General features: G+C 39.3%; 1 protein-coding gene across 23 annotated transcripts in view; it reads left to right on the top strand.

Moving 5' to 3' along the window:
* The window catches only part of LOC112459522 (forkhead box protein P1-like), a 288,209-nt gene that overhangs the window by 183,067 nt on the left and 86,227 nt on the right, over positions 1–18,915 (top strand). For 22 of the 23 annotated variants that reach the window (XM_025023670.1, XM_025023686.1, XM_025023678.1 and 19 more), the window contains one exon: positions 4,199–4,333. In XM_025023670.1, the coding sequence (XP_024879438.1) occupies positions 4,199–4,333 (135 nt within the window). Of the gene's footprint in view, positions 1–1,647; positions 2,255–4,198; positions 4,334–18,915 lie in introns of those variants that run through there. The other variant, XM_025023683.1, reaches the window with a different exon arrangement.

The raw sequence follows: 18,915 nt of genomic DNA, 5'->3' as shown, positions 1-18,915 counted from the left end.
GTGAAAGGAATATTTAAGGACACACGTCTCGTTTCGAGGAACATTTTGTCCCCCATTTCCGGTTCGCCTGTACAAACTCGAAGCCGGTGGTTCGACCGTTGGAGTTGCGTCAGGCAACACGTGTGTACACGCGTATTTATCGCTCTGTGTGTAGCCGCTTCTCTCCTCACGCATATATACTTAGCTAACCAAAGAATAGGATTTCCATACCTGCAACGTCCACTTCGTTTCTTTTCGCGAAATCCGGAGTGAAGTTAAGTTGCTTATCGTGTGAAGTGCGTTAAGAGGGTTAGTATTCAATGATGCATACGATGCATCGTCGTTAATACGTTGAAGATTGTGTTGTCAAAAGCTGTCTGTACGCGCGAACCGCTTATACGGTTTATAACTCAGATTGCGCTTTGAGAAAATAGACAAGTATGCAGTAAAATAAATAGAGAGAGAGAGAGAGAGGGAGAGAGAAATATATATCGAAGTGTGGCTTCTGCTAAAGCGATATATAATTTCTAAAAGAGAAGTTTCAATATTTATTCGGCAGAAATTTGTTAGCAAACCGACTTGATGACTTGACGCTATTTTAGGACACAAGACGCAAGTTACGTAGCGAAATTACAGATGAAAGATGTACGAGTATCTTGTGCACGTATAACGAACGCACATTTTTATGAAGATTTTTTTTATAAAAGGCGATATATACAAACAACGAACATTTCTATTTAAAACATTTATATCTCTTTGTATTTTACATATCTTCAGAAACAATCAAAATAAATTTGGTACCCGCTATACACATCCAAAGTAACTGAAATATAATTTTTCCTTCTTATTCAAGTGTTCAACTTCTTTTATTTTCAAAATTTTTGTACCAAGAGCTTCGGGAAAATTTTACATTCCTCTTCGTACAGTTATCAATTGATCGACGGTGAAGAACTTTGGCACGTAAACTGGTAAACCCCGAATAATTATAGCTATTCCCACAACACGCACGTCAGAAATATCCGAGAAAAAGACGCACTTCGACCGTTTCCTTTCTCCACGATCCATGGAGGCGTCCCACAAAAAAAAGAAGAACCTCGAAGATCTCTTAGGGCCCCGCTTGCACGTAATCCAGCAACTTCGGGCGACAGAGTGCGGCGATGTGTGATGCGCGGGTATAGAAAAAGAGAGGGAGAGAGAGGGAGAAGGAGAGAGAAAGAGAAGGAGATAGAGGATATGGACAGGGAACGAGAGTAAGGAGGAGAAATGAACATATGGTGAGGCGAGTCAGAGACCACGATGTGCCGCGTATGATGTAGTCGCGGCGGCAGTGGGGTCAGGGACGTGACGAAGGGTAGGTGTCTAAGGGGGCCGAGGGGGGAAAGTCTTTGGATGTGCCGCGTAGAGGGGACGCGGTAACGCGGGTAGGGGGGGATTACGAGGGAACGTGGAGGAGAAGAAGGTAGGGTACACACATTGAGCGGAGGACTGCGGCAGCGCGGGGGGTTGAGGGGCGGGGCGGGGGGGCTGAAAGCAGGCCTGTTGGTTGGTTTCAACTATATTTGTTTATATTTACACAATAAGCAACAGCCCCGCCGGTCGAGCGCTGCTCGGTATGCCTGTGCCGCTTTTAGTGTTTAGTCCTCGCTCTACTACGGTCGGCGCGCTAACGCTTGGCTTTCGTCTTCCTCGCGAAATCCGTCGCGCTCTCCCTCCTCCTCCCCCTTCTTCTTTCGTTCACCCATTTTTTTTCTCGTTTTCACTCCCTTTACTCTTATCGTCGCGCTGCCCGTCGCGCTCAGTTTGTCAGGGGGTGCGCTTTCGTCTTACCCCCTTTGCGTTCCCGCCCTCCCTTCATCTCGCAACCCCCCGCCCCCCGCTCCCCCCGCCGCCGCGAGTGACTGGAGTTTCGCGGAGGAGGTTCAAAGTGCCGCTTTCTGGATGCAGTGCGAGGAACGTGTATAGCCGGTGCCTTCGTGAGACACAATCCCCCGGGGAGGCGACTTCCGCCGCCATTGCGCGGGGGATTTCCGCGTGTGCCATACCATTTCCGGATGTTTACAGTGGACGTAGGCGCGGAGTGTTTGCGGCCGCGTATACGCGCCACGTCGCGTCGTGGCGCTTTCGGGGGGCCGGAAATGCCGCTTGCCGCGTGAAGCGGCAATCTCTCTCTCTCTGTGACGCCGGAAACAGCAGATTTTTCTTCCTCTTCTCGTCGGAGAGCAAAACCGTTAATTCTCATGGACTGCAACGCGCCTAACAGCGAACCGAAACAGACGTAAGGAATTTTGATTGAATTCTCGGCGCGACGCGTACATTAATTAAGAATTAATTAAGCGATCGTCTTAGGCGACTTTAAGCGTGACGCAACATTAATCGCGACTGTCGTCGTGAATAATCGATGATCGTGAAGTGGGCATTAATTATACGACGCTTGATTGCGTGTTATTTTTTTTATTTTTACGAAATACGTCTGCGAACGCACCTCTACTGCAGCCGTGGAATTCGAAATAACTCGCCGATGTTTAATTAACGGTTGCACGTCGCGCGTAATTATTCCTTTCTGAGAGAAAATGACGCTTTCCAATTTAGCCGGGCGGGTAAGATGCAAGATCGAAGAATATTGCGTGACTAATTTTTCCTGAATAATTAATATGTTAATTGTGATTTAATTTGGGATCTATTTTACACAGGCGCACGAACGCAATGCAACAATCCGCGGGACATTTACGTCCCACATTCATTTTGTTTCTTACGCTTTACCGCGGACGCGTTAATTTCTTATTTAAGTTCGCGATAAATTAGCTATTCATAATATACACGCGTACACACCTTATTGTATAATTTTCTACTTTCATCAATATACACCGCGCTTTGTACACTTCGCGTACGGTATTACGATGGAATTTACGAATTATTTATACGCGGCTGAACTATCCGCGCGCGATGCTCGCGAAATATTTACGATAAGCACGTAGGTATTGTGTATTATACATCGCTTATGACGAGAAGCAGAGTCTTGGCGTGAAAATTTAGCAGAATCCTTAGCGTGATGTTACGCATTTCCGGGAAAGCACGTATTATTAGCTTTTCGCAACCGCGAAACATTATTTCTCTTACGTTAGGTATATGGTGGAATCACGTGCGTCAGACTTCGATCTTAAAATCATGGCTCACACGAGGGCAATGTCGGATAGGAGCATGTTTTGAAATTTCGTCACGATTACCACGCTCCGGGATCATGACCGAATATTCCTAAAATACTCATTATATTTAATTGTGTTCAACAATTAAATATAGTGAGTATTACAGTGTGTTTGTTGTACAACTCTCTTTCTGGGTATTTCTGATATATTTTTATCACTTACTAGTACTTACGTATGACTATACAGATTTTATGCTAGTATTTGTGTATATTTTATGCGTCATTCTTTTAATGAATTATATTTCTTTAAATAGAGAAGCAGGAAAAATAGTACAATACAGGTTATTAAACGATTAGAGGTCGTATCTATTCAAATGTTCTATATGTGAGAGATAAGTAATAAATCGTACAAATATAACGTAAGAAGTCAAAGGCCAAGAAAGCAATCGAGAGGTGTTAAGTTTAAAAAATAAATATAGTTTATGTAATATCTCTTAAATGTACACGGGACGTATATATCTAACATAAACAGTTTTTTTCCTCAATTATCAAAACAAATATAATAAATTAGATAATTAAACAAAGAACACATAGTACAGAGAATAAAAAAATAATTATGCGGAGATAAGTCAATTAAATGTCGCTAAAACACAGAAGTCAAATAAGGAGTTACATTGTGTTTGAAAGCAGTGAATAATAACGATAAAAAAATACAATTAGAAGTTAAAAGCACATGTATAAAATCAAATCTTAAACTAATTATTGAATCGAAGTGAACGTGGGTTAAATACAAATGTAAATATAAGTTGACGTACAATTTTTATTCGGTAAAAAAATGACAATTTGTATTATAATAACTTTATATTATAATACAGATGCGAATTTAATATATTATAACTAAACAAGATTAATGAGTTAGATTAGTGTTATTTATTACATATTACTATATCATTAGAATTGCAATGATGAGGAAAATGCAACGAATAGCAACGTTCTCCAAAAGTGCGCGCCATTTATAATCGAGCTTGGTGCGCGAGAGCGTACTAACGTATAACGATGATCGCGGCGTGATTTCAGGACGATGGCATAATGGATCATGATACAGACGGAGACGGCGCGATCAACTTGTCAACGTCACAGCGACCCTCCGCCGCCACCACCCCTAATGGTGATACTTCCACTTACGGGCAAGATCAACAAGACAACGATCAGGTGAGAAATTAATCTTCGAGAATGACCTGGATTTATCACTGCACATGCAATATTTATTTTTTTATTGCTTTCCTGACTCAATCTTGTTCTGACTAGCTTGTCAGAACTAACAAGGATTGACGAATCTTTTTAATCTAAGATCAACATGAATATTATGCAACTAATTCTAACGTGCTAACTGTTAGTATTCTGTCTTAAATCTATTTTCTCTCTCCCTCCTCTCTCCCTCCCTCTCTCTCTCTCTTTCTCTCTCTCTTTCTATCTCTTTGATTTTTACATTAATTTTATGTAAAATTAAATATTTAATTATTAAGTACAATTAATTAATAATTAAATATAATTTTAAAAAGTATATAACATATATACAGAAAATTAAAAATATATCTGCGATACTTTATTTTTTTCAGTCAAGTACAATCTAATTCAACCATTAGTACAACATTATGACTATATTGACGTAGTAATATGAATAGAATATTAAAATGCTATATTCTATTAAGCGAGTGAGTGAGAGAATGAGTGAGTAAGTGAGAGAGTGAGAGAGAGAAAGAGAAAGACGGGGTAGGGAGGCGAGGAGAAGGAAGAGGGAGAGAGGGAGAAATTGATAATGACACATGATAAATCAAAGGGTGAGGGAGTGTCATTGTATTTGGAAAGTCTCAAAGCATGGAACAAAAAATATTTACTAGTCACATAAGTGTATATAAATAGTGGTTGTTTAAGACACGACGATCAGACTGAATTTGTTAATTTAAACAATGAAACACAGCCGTTTTTATCAAACGATGACGAAATGTGATAAAACATCGATCCATACAATATCACTAAATAAAGCCACAGCTGTTTATACGCGATAAGGTTCGAGACGTTAATCCGCGCCAACAATATAACATTCTTTTTAACATTAATAACATTTGTTGTCAGTGTGTGGCACATGACGCGTGCTATCGTGAAGAAATACTAGAAGAAATATCTGTTACTAGAGGAGCAGTTTCTCACAATCTGATATTGTTTGTCCAGATATTAACGATCAATGCTGATCTTGTACAAAATCTATTGAACAATATCGTTTTTATTTAACATGCACATTGCACATATTTCACAACATTTCGACGTATTAATGTCGCACGTGCAGATTAATAATAACACAATTTACTGCAAACATCGGTGTGTATAATTATATTGTCGACATTGTGGTTTATAATCTGATATCAATGCTATGTTAACATAACATCCGCTTGTCTCGTATACAAACACCATTGTAGAAAAGATCTTCAAAGTGACGTTACTTCTCGTATCTGCTTTATTTAAGCGTAATAATGAGATGAAGAAATGAAATCAATTTCGATCTTGTTCTCTTTTAATACTAAATTAATCGTATATGGCAAATACAAATCTGAGATAAAAAAAATCGTAATAATTGAATATTGCTAATAATAACAAGAGAATCTCGGGATCTCGCGGAAAACATCTGCAACAAGTTGGAAGAAAATAACTTGGAACTTCTGAGTTATAAGTACGATCCGAATGATCCGATCGGTTGGAGTGATCATCAAGGTGGAGTAGAGTCGCAATAAAACGAAACAGTGACCTTCGTGCCCTTTTACGCCCTTCTTTCCGTCGCCTTTTCACGCGAGGTCCAAATCGAAAACGGAATTGAACGATCTTCCGGCATCCTGTATCGCGACCTGCGCTGCGGCGTAAACCGATAACGCCCTTTTGGAGCTTTCGTCCTCGGGATCTCAGAGTTTTCCCGGCGATAAGCCGGCACCGGGCGCGACACTTCGACATTTGACACCCGGCCGTCATAAAATCGGGGCACCCTGATTTCAAATTCAATTCAAAATCCCGCGCTCGCGGACGAACGCAATATACCACCCCCGGGCAAGCGGTGACGGGTGGAAACAAATGTTTTATGGCCTTTAAAGCGGTCTTTTCCAGCGGTTTCGTTTCCGCAAAGGATATAATATGGCTCACGACGTATGCGCGCTTATATGATATATATGTATTTCGCGAATCGTCTATATAGCGAATCAATAAACACTGCTTTGTTTCTTCGTCTACAATCTATAAATAAACCCAAGTTTTTAGCCAAAACGTAACTAATCTATCATTGGATAGCATATCAAAAATGTCAACACACATATTGCTATCTTTGTATTTCTTCCAACTGTTCCAATTTCTCAAATTTTTTATACCAATTTTCATATAGCACATATCGTAGAGCACCTTGAAGAGCAGAAGGCAAACCTTATATGCGTCCGATATTAGCCGCGGGATAATTAATTATAAATGCGAATAAGCAGGTTTAATACCGAGGGACCCGCGTAATACGAAACCGTTTATCGAGTTTTATTTTCGGTTTCCCTATTCCCGATGACCCAAGGAGTAAAATCGTGTTTCCCCATCCGAAGGATCGACTATCGAGCTAATATTAAAATGCATGTACCGTATTAATCTTGCCGAGTTTAGCTGAGGTATATATCAAAATGAATACAGGTCGCGACATTTTATTACGTCCAGGTCAAACCGAAAGAGTATCATCATTGTTAAGAAATTCTGAATTTCTAATATTATATTAAATCAATACAAATTTAATTTTCTAATACGTGGTAATTTCTTTCAACGATATTCAAGTCTTTTTTTATTGTCTTTTGCTATCCATTTTCGATCACTTCAATTCTGGGGAATATAAACTCGGATCTCGAAATAAATTGCTAAATAAGTATTTAGTTTTATGCTATATTTAATTATACATACCACACTTAAAAATAAATGCACCCAAACAAATCAGCATTTATTCTCGAATAATTTATATAACAGATATCTTTTACCTTTATTGTTTAATGTGAATAAAAAGGAGATGTAATTATTTATAAATATTTGAAAGCTTGTCTAAATTTTATGTTTAAACAGAAAAAAATAAAAAATAAACAGTATAAATTATCTGTTACAAGCTGAAAATGAGACTTATATTTAATATTATTTATATCCGTTATCTATATTTTAAGTTGATTGCATTTCGTAGTAGCCTCGGTAGTAGCTTATATATATTTTAATTAAATTACCGCTCGTCCAAAATTTCGAATTATTACAGTTTCGAAAACCAAAGTGGCTCTATTCTTAATAAGGACACAGTTTCCCACATTAACGTACACGAATTGGAACACGTGAAAGTGTCGCGGCAATTACATCCTCTCGTAACGAAGTCACGAAGATATCAGGGTCTGTGATATCAGGCACGTAGACACCTCGACACTTCGACTTCGTGCTTTTCACCGTGCTCTTCTCTCCTCTGCCTATCCGAGACTCTCCTTACACCCGTAACCGCAATAGAACGACATCGTCCCTCGCGACGTCCTTAGGCTACTGCGTCACTCCGAACCCTCCGCAGCCGGCTCTCGACTCTCAAGAACCCCTTAAATTATAAACAGTTTCGGGCCGCGGTACTTCGATCGGTGAGTTCTAACGCAAACTTGGCTCCCGACTCGTATCGGGACAACTTCGACGCGCGTTGTTGGATACCGTGCGGGAATCTCAGGTGTTACGCGCGTTTTCGCAGTCGAAAATCCATTTTGGAAAACTGGCACATTTGATCAAATTGCAGTAATAACTGCGTTATTCGGTGCTTGACCGGACATGGGATTTTCTATTTACATTCGATACACTTTTGACTTTATAACTTTTTTTTTTATTTGTATCGTTTATTCTCGTGAAAATGTTAAAATATTATCAGATAAAATATTGTCGCCACTTTTTGACTATACATTGAATTGTTCGGATTTATTGACGTAGTTCAATAAATCGCGCGCATATGTAAAAATTTCCAACTATCAATGTTTTCTGACGAAAATCTAAGTTTTTAATTAATTACTTTTGCAACGATAGGTGTATGTGTAAAGCTTTGGTGCAGTAATGCCAAAAAATATTATTTCTAAACGATAAGGATGTGGGGTCGTCTCAGTCTTCTGTAGATAAAAATTCTCACATTGACGTAATATCTCATTCGGCATGCGCGGAATCTTAACTTCTGCTTAAACTTTCCGCCCGGTTAATAAGTTAACTACAGAATCGCTTTGAAATTCTGCATAGAGATTGCAAATAATTGACTCAACGGGACAATTGTCGACATTAACCTAACCCATTACTCGGAAAGCTATGCGAGATTCTAGCGAAGTTACGGAGTCTATCAAGATTGCTTCAAGTGTGACACAATGGCAGTAAGGAAATCGCGGTCGAATCGCGGTAGGACGGTCAGCAAAAGTCAATGGTTACCCAAAACTCGATCCCAAAACGATCAAGGCAACTTCATAAAGTCGTGAGATTCCGAAGTTCGTTGATGTTCGATTCAATCGACACTTCCTTCCTCCACATTTTAAAATAAGAGTAAAATGGCCTCTCGAAGGATTGTACAAAGACTCTCTTACGTACCGAAAACTTATAACGCTCGTCCAAGATTTATAAGAAATCCAAATAGTTTCTCGAGTATATTATTACGACTAATTTTATTAACAAGTATTTATCCAACCATTCAATTATGGTTTTCAGTCGTTGTTTAGTCATCCAACCGAAGTAAAGACATACGTATACATGTACACGAGTATATACAAGAAGTAATATAGAAGGCTTCCAAAATATCCCGCTATATATGTGCTAGCTTACCGATAAGGGAATCTTTATTTACACAAGCAACGACCGAGCAGATGTACGGTGTCGCATGTGTAATGTAAGTTTTGCGTGTGTGTGTGCGTGGCCGTAATACGTACGCACACGTTAACACAATATCCTCTTTTACAACCTACATTCATGCGTGCGTACGTGTGCGTTCAGAATTTTCTAGCTCGTTTGTGTACCGACGTGATATCACTTTCTCACTCCATATTACTTTTATTAATTTTTAATTTACCAATTGTCATCGTTTATTGTTTATAGGATAATTTTATGTTGTTTATCTGGCGAAGAGATCGCGAACATTGCTACAGTTATTTTAGGAGTTTTTTTGATACGACAAATACAATTATTTCTCTATATTATAAATAATGAATTTAAAATTACGTTTATAGATATTTATAATCGTCACTATTTTTCCGTCACACGTCAAGCAACTTCACCCTTCACCTTTTCCGAATAAACACTCTGAATCCTAATACCAGCTTACCGCGCGATGCCCATTCGCCCGTGCATTCAATAATTTACCGTCGCGCGTGGACGGCATTTTCAAATTAAACAAACTTTTACCGTGAATGACGTCGATATTTCATTAGATTCCTCATTCCGGTTTATCTCTCGGTTAATATCCAAACGCCCGGAGAGAATCCAAAGGATATCTCCAGCGGGAGTATCGGCGTTCCTTGAAATGCAAAAAGGGGTTGCGAGGATGGGCGCAAAGTACGAATGAAACGCCGGATGGGGTGGAAAGGGCGAGAGCGGGGGGAGGGATTAAAAAAAAGAAAGGACAGAGAGAGAGAGAGAGAGCAGCGGGAGAGGAAGAGACCGGGGGCATCGATGAAAGACAAGCGAGTTCTCACCTCCCGCTCCAGTTTTATGGATCGCAAATTGCGGATAGGCTGTCCTTCCCAATCAGGCAGCTTGGCATCCCCCTTTGCCCGACCAATTCTTCTTTTCCCAGCTTTTCCTCGTGCCATTTCTCTGCCTCCTCCTCCCCTACCCTCGCCAGCCTATAAGCGGCTCGCATCCTCTCTTCCTCGCCCGGCGCAGGCCGTAACTTTTACGTAACACGCTTCGCTATGAATATCGATGCCGGCGGAGTTAAGGAGAGCTCGCTTTTCTGTAATTGAAAGAATTTTTGTCGTGCTGAGCCAGCTGGCCGGGGCATAAAAGGTCTCGGATCGGAGCACTCGGTAGTTTCTTGCGCGCGCGTTGAAGAACTCCCGCGGTACGACGTGAGCGACGAGGATTTTAATAAATTACCCGAAACGGGTGGATTTGGGTGGCCTTTATTCTCCTCTCGGGGGCCTTGCATCGTCGGGGATGGAAATTCCTTTCCGAGAGTAGCGATCTGGTTTGCTTCTGGTCTGATTAGGCTCGTTTGCGCCGGGTGCTGCTAGAAACTCTCGAAGTGGGAATTGTTTCGCCGGCCCCCCTTCTTCCTCCCCCCAAGTTACTTTGTTAAAGTATGTATGTCGAAGCGTGAATCAGCTTGACGAAAGTGATTAATAACGTTTCCTCCGAAAGAGTATTCATGATGTGTCTTAATTATTTTTCACGTCAATGTTCTTATTGCGAGGTTCAAAATAACTTACCCATAGTAAACACAGTCATGCCAAATAATTTTAACAGATTTAAAATTATATTTCTATATTCGTAAAAATGTCTCTATTAATACAATCGTCAACAATTTGTCTTAAATTGCGTGAAGAATGATATTTTTTTTAAGGCACGTGTATCAAGATAATGATAGACCTTGAGGAATAATGACCTTTTTAGCTTCTAGTTTAACTAAATATTCTTTTTTTTTAATGGCTCCCTAAGAGATTCTCATTGCGAAACATTGTGCTGTCTATATAAGTTACGATTATCTTTATAGCGCTCGTTATTTCACAAAGTAGTAAATTAGTAAAAGCTGTTGTTATTTGCACCGTCGTAATACGCGCGTACTTAACGAGTAACGATTAGTGAAAGGATAATGATAGGTTAGTGTGGGAAAATGTGCGTAACACGGCACTCCTGCGATTACATCGTGATGGAAAGGTCATCTCGTTAAATTGGTTTCAGCCGATACAGCTATATGTGACATTTGAATGCTTTATAATATGAAAATCGTCGGAATTATGAGTCATTAGACGAGTTTGGAAAGACAAGTCGCCGAAAGTTAATGAAACTTTATTCACATTTGTATATGAATAATGAAAAAACGTTGTTATATAGAAGATAGAAAAAATATAAACGGAAAAGCAAAATAAGATTTTCAATATAAATGTTTCACGAATTAATATTTTATATAATACAATATATAAATATGATGGTAATACTACAATATTACAAATGTTATTTTTTATTATAGCATCACAATATGTCAATTTTTCCTCTTGCATTAAACAATAATTGATGCTTCTTTATGATTTTTTCCAATGTTGCGTGTAACCGATAAATAGCATTGTTTAGAAATATATTCCAAAGTGAATTTAATTCTTTTTAATCTGCCGATTTGTCAAAACTGATAATCAAATAATCTCCAAGATCTCCAAGAATACTAACCACTCGACGCACGATAGTGGTGGTGAGGTCGGAATTCGACGGCAAGACAGAAGTCAGAAACTCGGGGTATGCCAGAGTACAGCGCGCGACGTCTTGTGTAGTCTTCCAAGTCTCGGTTTTATCTGCATTATTAACCGGTCGAAACCTCACGGCTGTGTACTTAAATCTAATCTAGAAATCTCACCCTTCTAGTCTCCCACTTCGCTAACCTCGGAGAGAGAGCAAAGGTCGACGGAGACTGGCAAGGGCGATTACCCTCCATTATTCACACGCTCGGTTCGTATCGCTGAGTGATACCTGAGAGAAACTTGTCGAACATCCTTCTAACGTTTGGTGATACACGAACTATATTACGTCACCATTCGCGGGCGATTGTTTCGCTATTAGTATACCTAATTTACCGTTTTTTATTTGGAAAGATCGATTTTTTAGACTCTTGCTTTTTTATTAAATGTTAATTGATATTTTTACTGGCAATTTTAACTATTTAACTGCAAGATTTTTTGACGTTACTTTTCACGAGTTAATATTTTTATTTCTTTGTCATTTTTGATGAATTTAATTTAAAAAATAGTTCACAAGCTGAAATTCTTTCTTAATAGCCTATTGTCTGTCTATTTATATAGTATTACTTGTAATTGAAACTTAACAAATAAATTTTATTGACTAGTACTCTTCGAAAGATTACAACTGACTCATATCAGATGTCTTGTTAATGAATCATTCCTGATTTAAAATATTGGCTACAAAAAGATTGGAAATGAATATTATTATTGTAGTCGATTACAACGACAGTGATGACGTCATCGACATGGTTTCCACAGTTCGGACCATCAGCTTAACGTCAGTTGACAAAACTAAGATTTCCCTGTGCCACCTGAAATAACTCGCGGCAGCATCGCGATCAAACATTTCTCGTCACACTATAATTACATCATTGGAATCGCGGCAAATCGTCGACAACAATTTCTCGCCAAGACATAAAACAATTTTATAACGATGTCGCGCATACAGCACACCTGAAACAATCAGTTCCTTGTTTGTCATGATTCATGAAAAGTATAACTTTGAAATATCAACTTGATAATTTATCAATATATCGCCGTATTGTGTAACTGTAAATACCGAGTTAATATATTAAGTTGAAGGTATAAATCTCTTGATTCTACTGTGTTAGATCGGACATTTAATTGTTGAATTTCAAAATTTCCTATACAACACGGAGAATCCTGATATTATAGAAAAAATAGACTAATACGCAGAAATTAGCTATTATTTTCCTACTATAAAGACAATAAATGCTGCAGACGAGAAAGAATATAATTTCATTTATGCGTTGATAGAGAATAATTTTACAGTGCAAAGAGCCTAATCTAGTTTTTATTTGTCTTTTTCGTTAAAAGAGAACGTTATTTTCTCGCTTGTAAACTGTAAACCAGAGATAAGCATTAAGGAGGAGATATACACATATAGGTTTTGTTGATCAAACTGTTAAGCTTTACAAATTTAGTTTCCTCGTATTGGAGGAAACTAACTACATGGAAAAGGGAATAGAATAGACAAATACAATTATATCACCTTGTGATACCTCCACTACCTCCACATTTGTTCATTTTTATCACGGTCACCGCATGCATTCTGTCGCTTCCTTATCACGCTTGTCAGCGATGTCGACCAATGACAGTGGACGTGGGAATCGAAATGCCCGATTTCTTTCGAGCTTCAGTTTGAAGATGTCTACTTCCGACACTTTCATTCATATGCAATACTGTTCTCCAGATTTGGTTCCTCGGCTACATCTCGAAAGAACTTACGTCCAATTCTGGGATTGAATTGACGGGTCTATATTTCACTTTATCTGTTTTCGTAAAATTACGTAAAATTACGATAATTTGATGATGTTAAGTGACTATGAAAAACTGTTTCATTGTTCGGACAGCAAACGAGAATGATGAAAATCGGTTTTCATAAAACTTACAATGTGTTTTACAATTGTTTTATTAAAAAAAAATCTTGATTATTACGAATAAATCTATATTGATCAAAATTAATTATTATATTTTAATTAAATCAATATGTTTATTAATAGAACACAAGATCGCATCAAGCTCAATCTACTTTTATCAAAGATAGATTATTCAATAACTTACAAAAAATATTAATTATGCATTGAAATACTTTTAAAATATTATTACTTAACTATTATTATAATTATCCATTTTTTTAAATAAATGATATCCGGGGAAGAATTAATTGACAGTTATACTTATTAATATATTTAATAATCTGTTGGCAAAAAATAATTCGTATATGATTTTATATCGTCGTTGTAATTAATTCAACATTTCATAATTATATTTTTTTCAACATTATGATTTTTCCATTATTATTATTAAGAGTTATTACTGTTCTTTGTTAGAATTATATTATATTTGAAACATTTCGCGATTAAGTTATTCTACGATATTAAGGGCAGTAGTACCTTCGGAGAAAAGAAGTACGACTATTTTATATAGACAATTAAGTTAGTAGTACAAATTCGCTCCCTCATCGTTATTGAAAGCTACACTTCCTGTCCTTGCGACATCGCTCTCCGCATGTTGCAGAAATATCTGTCTCCGCATATCGCGGATTAGAAGAAAGGAGTCTCGGACTGAGAGAGCGTCTCGAATAATACCCAGTTCTCAGACAGTGAAACTTAATTAAAAGCACGCGCGATGATTATTTGCGTAGCCGCCGTTCATCGTTTATTTTGGAAATTGCGTCGCTTAGACAACGCTTTCTCACGAACGGGTTTGGAATCTTTTTCGATAATGCCCCACGAAACGCTCTCTGAAAGGAGCTTTCCGGAAATCTAAATATATATAGTATAGATAGATTTGAGAAAGCGAGTTTGTAACGTTCTAATCAACAATAACTAAATAAACGGACAAATTAAAAAGAAAGATTTATAACGAAGATATTAACAGTAAAAAATGAAGTAAATTATATTTATGTACCTTTTTGAATTTGAATAAAATATTGAGTTATATCGAAAAGTTTATATATCTTCCATTTCTAAGATATGAACGAGAATTGACACACGAAGAAATCACAGTTAATTAAAACAGCTAATTTCTTTATAGACTGAACGAAATCGTAACGTGTATTCCAAAAAGATTTTGATGGGACTAATCTACGTAATTTCGCATATAAGATTACTTTTGTTTATTTAGCACTTTTTTATTTTTGTTATTAAAGAATTATTTTAATTAAATAATTTTATAACGATTGTAAGTAAAATTGGCGAAATAACCGAAAGAGAGATCTGTCGATGTACAATTGAAAACGCCGTAGCACTCGTGTTAGACGCTTAAGGGATGAAGGGGTTATCGCTCCCCGCTGGAAGAAGAGAGAGAGAGAGAGAGAGAGAGAGAGAGAGAGAGAGAGAGAGAGATGGAAGAACGAGTGCACGTATGCTGGAAGGGTACGTACGTCGGCCAGAGAGGAAGAAACGACAGGGTGAAGGTAAATGAAGAAAAAGGGACAGAGAAAGAGTGTCCACGAAAGGGTAGGATCCATACGCGCGAGAGAAAGAGAGAGAGAGAGAGAGAAAGGGCGCGATGAAGCGGCGATGGGGTACAGTCGACGGAGGGGGGAGGGGGGAGGAGGAGGCGAAGCGTCGGCTAGAATAAACACATAGATGTTTTCTTTGTTCCTCTAAACTAAACAACCAACGAGGAATCTAAACAGAGGCCAGATCCCAAATTCAATTTGGTCGCCGCCTCCGTCTCTACCTTCAGCTGTTCTACGGACGAAAGGTATCCCTCCCCTCTCCCCCTCCCCCTCCTCGATCCTGCGCCCTATCTGTCCATTTCACCCTTATACACTTAACGCTGTGCAGGACGGTACCTAATATTTACCACGCCTCTCTTATACCGGATAACCGACCTCGCACACGCACGCACTTGGCCCTTTTAAACAATACGCGCTAATGCACGCCGCGTATGCGAGCTTCGGACGGGCGGACATCGCTCGATGTGATTATCTCATGAGTCTTTCTTCAGCCCGATAACCATTTTAAAAGATCTTGAACATACATCGATTATATGTATATATTGAATTATAATTTTCTGTTGACCGTATGCTTATAACGTCTTCTCGGTTAATATATTAAGACCGATAGATACCAGATTGAGTTTTCTTTTACGAAACCGACAGGAAGTACACAATTTACAAGAAATCCGCAAATAATTAGATAAATGAATTCATTGAAATTCACGACGTTACAATGCAAACTCGTTGCACTGAACAAATAGGTTTCTTTTATCCGATACAAACAATTGTCGAAGAGGGAATTTCTGAGCGAAACAGTTTATCAATAATATCACAAGATTATACAAATATTTGCCATCCGCTCTCTTTTATTACTGCGCAACGATATTCATATATGTATATATATCGCGGCGGCGAGGAGATGGAGGAGGAGCCCGCGCGTTTGCTTGTATCAAGATCGATCGGTAAAAAATCATTCTCCTTTTTTCTCTCCTCTCGCTATCGCTGGGCGGACACAACTCTTCTGCACATGCTAGCGGAAATCCATTCATTTCGATATTTAACTGCCGCTGCGCCGTTTATTCCGTAACCTAGCGCGATCACGTATCTGATATCAGTCGGCGCGGCGACGCGGCGATACGTGCGAAAGGTACGTACGTCAATACGTTGGACGGCAAGAAATTATAACAACGGAGCAAAAGTCTATTAGGATTTTCATTTCCTGAATAAATAAAACTCGTCGAATCGTTTAATACGCCGGGGAGGAATTCGCACGTGCATGCGCTTAATCCCTGCTTTCCTCGTCGGGGATAGGAAAACGTATATATGAGCACACGCCGACGCGAATGTGTACCGCCCGGTGGTGCCTGTGCGTGTAACTAAAGCTTGATTCACATCCGAGATATACCTATCTTATTCGTCAGTTCGTATCCGCTTGGACGGACTTCACAATAAAGTTCTGAAACGAAAAAGTTTTGGTTAAAAAAAAACCTTAGTAACAGAATGTGGGTTGATAAAGTCAATGTCTACTACTTGAAGGTGCGAAGATACAGGTTTTGCTACTTGTCGATCAGGATTTTTTTTTAATATTTAGACATTAGACATAAATATTTTGAGCAAATGGTGGAATTAAAAGCATTTGTTTGCGGAATCGATCTATTTTTCTTCGGAATTATATAATAATTTCATAGATACTCTCAATCTGAATCTTGTTGTTAGCTGATTATTAACAAAAATTTGATTATGTGATGAGACAAAAATTGTATAAATTGAATTTAATTCTGAGCACAATTCGATTACCAAAAGCGACGACGTGACAGTTCGTTATTTCTTATAAACGCTTATGTTAATAATGGAAGAGTTTATTTACGCTGAAATACAGAAAAAATATTGCTGTTATATAAATATGCACTTTGTAGAAGATTACATCAAGGGTTTTAAAGATTTAATCTATTTACATAATAAAGAGATAAACACCTTAAGATGTGCAAATCAGGAAAAACATCTTTAATTAAATATCTTGGAGATCCGTGTGGAGTTTATAGTTTTCTTTTCACACGACTTTCTATTTCTCATGATCTAACCGCGCAAAGGCAATTGGAACAATCACGCATGGAGTTTCGTCGAGAGTTTACGTTTAACTGAATGCAGCGTGCCCCGCGGAGCTCGCGAGTCTGCAGAAATCATCGAGGAAAGATCAAATGCCATATCGTGGCGGTGAATCGTTGAAGGACAGGTCTCGGCGCGTAGTAGCAGCGCGAGTATCCGAGAAAAAAAGGGAAGTGAAATTAAAAAATATCCTCTCGCAGAGAGCGCGCGGTGCGGCCATCGCGGAGGCAACGCGCAGAGTCCTTCTCATCCCTTGCCCCGAATAAACGCGTACATCCTCTATTCTCCCTTGTAATAATCCCTTCCGGTTAATCTGCTCCAATGTAGCCTGCAGCGAGTATCCGATGAACATCGTACATACCCCCCCCTTTCATCCAGCATGCACGTTGGCAAAAGCACCGGCTTCCTGCGCACCGGTACACACTTCACGTTGTAGGGTAGAACCACCGCGCATCCAACCTTTCCTCCCCCGCATCCCATATTCTTCCGTGAAAAACGAGTAAATAAATACAAATGTGCGGAACTACGCGCGGTCCATCACTGAAGAAGAGGAAGTTACACATTCTTGTCGGAATCGCCTGGAGCAAAAAGAGCGGGGTGTTTTAAAACGAGAGGATTTCGGTTACCTGGCGTTTCGCCGAATTACGAAAATAATACATAAAGTAGGCCAAAATGCTGAAAAAGCTAGAAGTCGTACCGTAGAGGAATAAATGGTGAAGAAAGAAATTAGAACTATACACGAAAGCCACGTAAATATTGTAAAATATAATATAACAATGGCATGCGAGCAAACTTTTGAAGTGTTAAAAGAAGCATGAGAAAGAGAGAGACGCTCGTTTTGTAGTATTTATATTGAATAGAAGATAAACTGTACTTATAAACGATTCGATTTATTCTACATTTTATTGTATCGCGATGAAAACACGAAGCAGAAAGTGCCATGCGAGAAAAGAGGCGAAAGGGTAGAAAGTAGGGTCGCGCACAAAAAAGCGCGAGAAGCAGATAGAGCTCTCGGTAACCTTTCTTGTTCCAAGTAAATAATGCGCATTGACGTACAAACGGCTGAAATTATAAATGAGAAAATGTGAAAGAGACACGGCTCACATTTTCCGTAGTGCGCGCCCGCTGAACAGAAAGTGTGCTATATCTATAAACAAATATATACTCATATCATTATATGTATATATCATGGTTTAGGAGAAACACGATATTCACTCGCCGGTCCTGGGCAAAGAATGTTAAGTAGTCCAGCGCGCGCGTTTCCCCTTTGCTTTGTTTCCCGTCGCCCTGCTCTACTCTCCTCCTCCCCCCTTCCCGGCCAGCTCCTCCGTCGATCCTTCTGATATTTTCATCTATCCGGGTAAATGTACTTAGCGTGCGCGCAAGCTGCCGAGCCGGCAAGCTTTATTACGTGAATTTGGAAGCGCTGTAAGCGACTGAAGGGGGATGAGCACGGGAAGGGTGTACAGAGGGAAGATATACGTTTCGCCGGTTTCGCGCGCGGCGGTAACACGGTAAGGGAAGCAGGGGGTGGTCGACGGCGGGTGGTCGCGGGAGGGTGGCGGCTGGGATAGCCGCTCTGTACCGTGCCAGCTCTCTGAGAGACCGGCTCTTCATCCACCCCGTGGATATGCATTTTCCGTTCCGACCTCCCTCCCCTCGCCGTGCCGTTCCTCACAAGCCGCTTCTCCGCGCTATCCTCCTCTGTCGGTTCCTCTATC

Source organism: Temnothorax curvispinosus, unplaced genomic scaffold (genome assembly GCF_003070985.1).
Source record: "Temnothorax curvispinosus isolate PA1 unplaced genomic scaffold, ASM307098v1 QBEX01009885.1, whole genome shotgun sequence".
Lineage (NCBI taxonomy): Eukaryota > Metazoa > Arthropoda > Insecta > Hymenoptera > Formicidae > Temnothorax > Temnothorax curvispinosus.
This window is presented reverse-complemented; position numbering and strand designations above follow the sequence as displayed.